Source organism: Cornus florida, unplaced genomic scaffold, assembly GCF_030987335.1.
Source record: "Cornus florida cultivar Cherokee Brave unplaced genomic scaffold, ASM3098733v1 CherokeeBrave_3.0.0_Hap2_Chr09, whole genome shotgun sequence".
NCBI lineage: Eukaryota > Viridiplantae > Streptophyta > Magnoliopsida > Cornales > Cornaceae > Cornus > Cornus florida.
Window position 1 is genome coordinate 41,957,088 of NW_026775579.1, and position 8,916 is coordinate 41,966,003.

An 8,916-nucleotide genomic window follows, 5' to 3' on the forward strand; every position below is an offset into this window, starting at 1 on the left:
TTGATCTTAAACTTTAACTGTTATGATTTGGTATAATGTTAAAACTTTTGTTCAAATTTGAAACCTAGTTAAATGTCAAAAATAAAATCTATTTCCAAACATGTATAAGCATAACTTTTTTTTATCCTTATACTGTAAACACATTCTTCGCCACAAGGCCCACAATCACCAATATAACTCCACTGCTATGGCATCCTTTAATTTCAGTTATTGCATTCTTATACAACTTAGTGATCTCAAATTGATTTATTTATATATATATATATATATATGGTAAATGAGATAGATTTTATTATCCATTTGAAAGCATTTACAATAACAGTGAGGCATCCCTTTCACAAGTCACAATACAATCATAAAGTGAAAAAAAAAAAAAATAAAAAAAAAAAATTCCATTTGAAGTATATTTTGTGCATAATACCGCCTCAATTACCACATTTTATTGCAAAATACCCCTACTTAGACTATATATCATTTTCATTAAATAATCATAATGCTATTTTTTATTAAATTAAATTATGAAAAAAAAATCATACTAATTTGATGGCATATTTTCCATTAAATTTGCATAAATTTACCTTTAATTTTAAAAATAATTGTTTAAATAAAAATCTTAAGTAGAAAATTTTAAAACAATTTAATTAATTTCTTAAATTTTCATGAATATATTATATGAAAAATAAGGTATTTTTTATTTAAGTAATTTATTAATTTTGCATCTATAAAAAAGAAGGTATTTGTCTATTGTAAAAAAAGTTTAAACTGAGTATAATAAGTTTTATTATAAATAATAAAGTTTTAATAAGCAGTCAATCATTTTAGAAAGTGGTAGTAACAATTTTTTTTTTTTCTTTTTTAATGATAAATTGATACTAACAATAAAGTTAAGAGAAATGATACAATTATTATTTAGATAAAAGAAAAGATAATAAAAATAATTTAATAAGAAATGACAAATTTAATAAGAAAGTGTAAAATAAATTTTTGCAATGAATTTATTTTTAATTGCAACAAATCAATAGTTCAAACGGATAATTTTTAGTTAAGAGAGATTATTTGTAAAAATATAATAGTTCAAAGGGGTATTTTTTCGCTTTAACCTATAATTTTTAGTTAAGAGAGATTATTGGTGCAAGTAATGATACTTGCACCAATGAGTTAACAGTATTGTTAGGCCTATTATATGTGATTGGTCATTAATGCATCAGATAAGAAAGTGAAGGGTCTCACTTTCTTATATTTGGCATGCATTAATCAATCAAATTTAATAGATCTAACAATTTTGCCTAACTCTTTAGTACAAGTATCATTATTCGATATTTGTCGAGGTGACAATTCATGTTCACGGATCGTAATCGTGTGATGTCAACTTAAGGGAATTATACTAAACAGTTCAACCTAAATACGATCCATTTAATAATCGTGTCAGGAACTCTCAATACTAACCTGACCTGTTTATTAAACGGGTTGAATCCTTCGACCCAAATACGACACGATTAACTAAACGGGTTAATCATGTCGACCCATTTATAATCCGAACTCATTTTAGGTCAATCTAAATCTATTTAACTCGTATTGTATTGATGAATCTTGTCAAATTTTACAACCCCTAATAATCTTTATGGAATGCTAAGTTTTTAAACATAAGAACAATAATGTATGCATCAAATGAATTGACGAAGTCCTGATCTTCTTGGCTGTAAAGGCTACTGTTAGGCCTTTATTTTTGTTTATTATGTAACAATTGCTATCAGCTTTATATCTATATAGGAACAGTTTTTGGCATCAATTTAATGGTCATTAAACAATCTTCATTGTAAATTCAGGCACCAATTATTTATCTGCCATTATTGAAGTTACTTTTGCCTAAGAATTTTCAAAATGACCTAATGGTTTGATTCATTGACCCCTTCAAAACAAAAGATTAGCTGATTTAGCATCCCAATGCAAATTCATATAATAAGAACAAAAGTAACAACAATTCTCATGACATGGATAAGGACAGTTTAAAATAAGGAATCATATGAAAGCATATATAATAACATGTCTCTTCCCACCAATTTATAAAATTTAAATTTTGAAAAATGAAACAGAGATCCCTAAAAACTTCAAATAAAAAAATTGATATTATTGGGGGTAGCGAAAGCACGAATGTAGAGAATCAAAGAAAGGCAAACAAAGCAATACGGATAAAATATACCTGGTTCATTAAAATTCAGAATTACGCCTATAGATGAGAAAAAATTTCACTATGATTCAGACATATATTACAATAACAGAATACCACTGTCACGTACATATATTTTTACCATATATCACTCCACAAGCTTATCTTCTTACTACCATTGTCGTCGGTGTTTTTCCTCTTCAATCAATCCACATACTACCTCCACCTATCAATTCCCTCATGAGATTACATCTCTCTCAATCTCATGAGTCTCAACCCAAAACCTAGGTATATATTTGTAAGGATTACTTGCTTAACAAGAAATTCTTTTACATAAAAACAACTCTAAATATAGAAACTTAATTAGAGATGTTACGAGTTTGTGAGGTGAGTCCACTGTAAGGTTCTTCAACGGTAGATAATTTTACAATCCAGTGTAAGGTTCTTCAACGGTAGATAATTTTACAAAATTAATTATCTTAAAGCAGTATTATAAATTTTTAAGGATAAATTACACTGATCTTCCATGTTTAATGTCTTAATAACAAGGACCTCCCTTATGCTTTAAAAAATAACGTTGTCCTCCCCTGTCAATGTTGACTTTGACTTAAAGTTGTCAAATAACAATTATACGCATCGGTTTTATTATTATTTACCATTTCAAAATATGGACAAAATTGAATTTTAAGTAAATTTCAAACGTGGCATCATTTTATGACAAGGAGGTCATTGTTATTCACACCAGAACAATAAGAGATGTAGTGATATTTTTAAAATTAGGGGAGATGCCCTTATTACTTTAACAATCAATAGGAGGAGAAAAACTTAAGCCAGTTGTAGTGATGACATAGTATTACCGACTTATTAAACATTGTCATGTCGTAATAAAATCCACTAAAATAAAACACTTTTTCTTATATGACGTGATATTATTGATTAATGACACATAATGTAGTATCACCGGTGTAATGAAATTTTTCTCCAACTCAATGTAATTTATTCAAAAATTTATCCAGCGCAGTAAATGAACTTCTAAAAGTTGCATTCCCATACGCTTAGTAGGAGGTGTCCACTCACCATTAGCTATGAGCTCTATACATATTATATTATAAATTAAAAAGTAAATTAGTAATGAACATACGCAAAAGAATTCTACGAACACACACAATGATTAGGCTTTCATAAATTAAAATGTGTTTCAATTACAAGAGTTCTTAAAGGTTTTTTACTTTGTTAAGAAGTACAAGCCATTTAGTGATTTTTGGCCATTGAAATTTTTTCTATTTACATTGTATCTTAATTCTTGGACAAACATACATGGGGATTCCTACAAGTAATTTGACCAGATCAGAGATCAAGAGAGATGGAATAAAACCCTATGAATAATTAATTCCAAGTACCTTTTTAAAGTTGTCCAAGATTGATCTCTTCCCAAGGTAACTAAAAGTAGAAGACTAGCATATTTTAATCACAATGTGCCAATTATAATAACTAAAACGGATATTTAATTATAGTAATGGTAGGGACATGTTACAAGATTTTGTATAAGAAACAACAATAATTTTAGGGAAAAATATTTTAATGTTACAAGAGGTTGTCTAGGGTGCATACGTTTGGTTTCATTCAAAACAAAAATTTGAAATTAGAATTATAAACTAACGTTTTCTTATTTAAACAAATCAATGATTGATTTGATTTGTATCGATTTATCGATTTTAATGATTTTTTAAACACTCTAGTTATGTCCATTGTCCTCAAGACAAAGTGAGAAAAACACCTCTAATATTTAAATTTTGAGTAAATATCATTCCTAAAGTATTTTTTTTTTTTTTTGGTATATAAGCGCGTTAAGTCTGAAAAAAAAATCAAAGAATAGCTTGAAGTCACTGTTTGGTTACAAGTTTAGTCATTTGCAATGTACATGACATTTTTAAGATATAAAATTTCAAAAATACCCTTTTTCTCTTTCAACAATGCCTAAAAAAATAAACAAAGAAGAAGAAGAAGAAGAAGATAGACACTTTAGTCTTTTCAGCATTCAGGTCTTTGTTTGCTCAAAAATTATATGTTAATTTTTTTTCAAAATGTATAGGGAATTATACACTATATATGCATATCATATGAGTATTTTTCGCTTGCGACCCTTGTCCTAATAGTCACATTGACACATACATATATATATATATATATACATAAATTCAAATGTCAAGTAATATATATACACACACACACATATTCAAATGTTCAAGCAATCTCACACCCAACTCAATATTGTCTTAGGAACTTGAACACTCAATCTACTCTTTTGGACATCATACCATCTCAACTATTACTAATAATAATGGCAAATAAATAAATATATTTAGAATAGCATTTCTAAATAGTCACACCCATCTTGCTGAAAACATACTCTATATGTTTGAGAACAGAGCTCAGTCATGGCTTAGGTATATTCTAATCTAGCTGTTGGTTTTTCAAACCAAACCCATCTTCCAGGATTAGTCAAAGGATTGCTAATTGCAGAAACCATCAAATCACACAACCCCAAAAAATCTCAGTTAACGATCCTTCCTTCCTTTGTTAAATGCATGTGGGAGTAGTTGGAAGTTAAATATACATATATATATACATATATATAGAGAGAGAGAGATTGTGTATTAATTAATCTAGCTAGCAACAGAGTAAATGGAAGCAACAACAAGAATCTACAGAGATTTGAATATTCAAAAAGAGAAAGAGAAAAGGTGCTCTTATTTTTATCTTTTTAAAATTTAGTTGAAACAGAGATTGTGGAAGAACCATGCATGAAATGATTCAGTTTTTTTCACCCAAAACCCCACCACCACCACCACACCATGTTCTTCACTATCAGAATAATGACAACCCCACATTATCTTTACCTGATCCAGAAAAGCACATGCCTCCTTTGTCCTCCTTATACTAGTTTAATCAAATACTGGCAACAATGTTTAAACTTACACTAATTAGTTCTTGGTTTTACTTTGATCTACATGTGGTTTGTATACACACACACACACACTCTGCTGACTATGTGTTGGGTTGTGTTAGAGAAATCAGCAAGTTGTGCAATCATCCTTCACGTTTGTTCATGTCAACATGTCTGTGACATGGGCATGGGCATAAATCACTCAGGATGCTCTTTGGACAGACAAGGTTGAGCAAAAACAAGATCTGCATCTAAAACCATAAAGTAAAAAAGTTCCATGTGCGTGAGTGTAATCACGTTATGCTATGGTATGGAATGAGAATTCGATTTCGAATCCGGAAGGTGGAGATCACCCACAGAGTCGGGTCCACTGTACCCATGGAGTCGGGTCCACCTAGTCGCGCGGGGGGTTGGAGATCACTCACATAGTCGGGTCCACTCTGCCCGTGGGGTGGTACTCTGTCCACTCTGCCTGTGGGGTCCACATTCGCTATGGGGTGATCTCCACACTTTTGCTTTGCACTAGAACATCCAAATTCATAAAATTTTATGCTCAAACGATTTCATGGTTAATTTTCGAGAAGAACAAGATTCCTACAGCTTTTGGAAAGTAATTCCATAATGGGATTTTGCCACTAACTCATTTGATGTTTCATTGGATCACCAAGTGAAAATTCTGCAAGATTTTGTCCTAAACATTCTTTTTCTTTGTTTGGAACAAAATGTTATGTTTCTTTTGAAGGTGAAACCAACCAATGCCAAACACTTTAGATAAGGCTCTAACATTGGGGATAAGGCTCTAGGTACTTTAGTTATAGAAGATGACTATGATGATGCAAGAGACAAGCTGGGATCAAGCCAGTGACCAAAATTATTGCAGGGCAAAACACAATAATGTAGCTTCATGGTTCAACCCCACCAAAAAAACACACACTCCATTCCAAGTGGTCAGGACAGATAAGAAGGCCAAAAAAAACTCCCAAAATTCATCTTGCATTGATATACATGATTTATGTACATGTTACAGTGAGGCCAACCACGCCTCGAGAACGTAAGCTCTCTCAACCTCCGATGAGCTTTTTGCTTATCAGGGTGGATTCATCTTCATAATACATAATGAACTAGAAAATTTACACTTACAAACAAATCGGTGGTCTCTTAAACATCAGTATCGCAAAATTTGCCATCCATTCTGTTTTGAACTGCTTTGACAGCAGCAACTCTAGCAGCAGTTGCAGCTCTGTTGGCAGCCACGACCGCCTTACTCACTTGTTCATCCAACCGGCGAAGGTGAATTGCATTCTCTGCTGCTTTTCTAGCAGCCTGCAAATGACACAGAGAAAAAAAGGTAAGAAAAGAAAAGAATAGAGCGAAATGAGAATCTGCTCGGGTCCTGATTCCTGAAGTCATGGCCCAGTACTAAGTAAGGTGAGGTAATTGAATGAGGTTTTAAGGCCATTAATGTACCTGAACTGCACGGAGGACTACGTCGGTTAGTGGGGGTAGGGCTGCGCTGAGATTGCCACAGTCCCATTCACCACATCTTGTATCTCCGTTTCGGAAAGTATACATGCCATAGCCTTGCTTCCGGCCTTCATGCCACGACCCCGTGTAGCAGTGGCCATTAGCAAAGTGGTAAACACCAAATCCATGGATTTTGTCTCCGAAATACTCCCCCGCATATCGATCTCCATTTCTACATAACAGTCATCAAGGTCATATTACATTCAGTCCAATCACATTTAATCATTTAAGCATCTAGATCTAGAAACAGAACCAAAAAAACATTTGTGCAAGCATTAAAAAACTGACCAACCAATCAATTTCTTCATTTTTGAATTATTTTTTCGACTTAAAAGTAACATCATCCAGGGACCAAATGAGTTCAGTACTGAATCCAACTGTATTTCGGATGACACAAGTGCATAAAAAATCTAAGAGACCAAATTCAAGGAAACTATTCCCCAAATATAACAGCTGCAACAATTAAAAACACAGCAACATTAAGTTTCACTTACCCAATTCAATTTACCACAATATAATGAGAATTTAATACTCAGGCCCAAAACATCACAAACAAACAATCAAGAAAATAGTCAAACCATGAAAATCCTAATCATTACCAAGAATACTAAATCACTTTGAAAACACATAGTTCACATAGTTCCATTCATCTAAACATTACAGAAATATACAAAACTTATTACATTCAAGAATTAGCACCAAATCATAAACCAACAAAGATTGATCCTTATAAACTAACAATTCACCCCAAAAAAAAAAAAAAAAAAACAGTAACAAAAGTTTCCACTGTTCTATTAACTATTAAGCATCCACAATCCAGAAATTAAAGATTCAAATTTCAAAATTCGAAACTCAATTGAAGTTCAAGAATTCACCTAAAATGGTAGCATCCAAGGCCATGCTTGACACCACATTTGAATTCGCCAACATAGCAGCTCCCATCTGAGCAAGTCTGCATTCCAACACCATGACTCTGCCCATTACACCACTCCCCTGCATATGTATCCCCTGTGTAGAACCTATAAACACCATAACCATGCCTCAAACCTTGCCGGTATTGGCCGCGAAATCGGCTACCTCTGGCCCAACTTTCTATTCCAAATCCATCATATTTTCCATCAATCCAATCACCCTCATACCTCCCATTCACAAAGTAGTGATACACTCCACTCCCATTACACCTCCCCTTGTGAAACTCTCCTTCATAGAAATCACCGTTGCAAAATTCAACACCTTCTCGTATAATTCGCTTCTCTTTTCGATCCTTTCGGTCTTTCTTGTCCACAGTCGATTCACCAATAAACCATTGGACCGGTTTCGAGCTACTTCTTGACAACCCAAGTCTCTTGGTGTACTCGTCGCTCAATTGTTTGAAAAATGTGAAGCTTTGACAGATGAAACCCTTGTTTCTTCCCGCGAAAAAGAGCACCACCGCGACGAAAATCAGCACTAATAGGAGATTTTCTGAACTGGGTATGTCTTCTCTGTTGAAACACACGAACAGGATGTAGAAGGAGAGGGAGGATACGACCAGAACCGGGACGAAACGGTTCGAACCGGGTCGAACCGGTGCTGAACCGGGCTTGTGGGGTTTCTGTTCTTCTATGTCTTCTTGCTCGGGCGCGATCTCGTTCACGGAAGAGAGGCTTTGGATTGATGACCGGAAGGTCGGAGACGACCGGAGAAGTGAAGATTGGGTCCTCGTCAGCTTCGCCTGGCTCTTCTGACCGTCCATTGTAAGTGGGTCCCCCCTCAAATCCCTCACTCCTGAGACCGTCTGATCTTCTCAGTGGTCTCTCCTGTATCTTGATATTCTTATCATGTAGGCTGTCGCCGGCGTCATCTTAGGCGGCGCACGATAAGCAGTGGCGTCTGCGCAGGTTAGCAGCAACAAACTAAACAGAGAGAGAGAGAGAGAGAGAAAAAGAGACTTGCGGAGATGGAGAGAGAGAGAGAGAGAGAGATGAGGAAGTGGACCGGGTTTTGTTTATTTATCTTGATATGGGGAGGAGCCACTTGGGTTTAATTTGGACCGTTGGATAGAGATCGGACGGTGGGATACGAAGATGAAAGAGTAGCCGTTGGATTGGTTCTTTCGGAGTTCCCGGTATTGCCAGACACATCTGACCGTTGGATCTGAATTTGGCCTTTTTGACCTTTACTATTGCTGGCCAGCACGTGCCATCGAGTCCGGGAATAACGAGAAGTTACTGTGTATCACAGGGTTATTATTGTGAACTACATGATTCTACCCACACCGTTAATCTTTATTACATGT

General features: G+C 34.2%; 1 protein-coding gene across 1 annotated transcript; it reads right to left on the reverse strand.

Moving 5' to 3' along the window:
• Positions 1–6,089: 6,089 nt before the first annotated feature.
• On the reverse strand, positions 6,090–8,574 carry LOC132273745 (uncharacterized). The gene is made up of 3 exons (XM_059774791.1): positions 7,514–8,574; positions 6,582–6,810; positions 6,090–6,437 (listed from the first exon to the last, which is right to left on the reverse strand). The coding sequence occupies exons 1-3, from the start codon at positions 8,371–8,373 to the stop codon at positions 6,273–6,275; spliced, it is 1,254 nt and encodes a 417-aa protein (XP_059630774.1). The 5' UTR covers positions 8,374–8,574; the 3' UTR covers positions 6,090–6,272.
• Between the last annotated feature and the right edge of the window lie 342 nt (positions 8,575–8,916).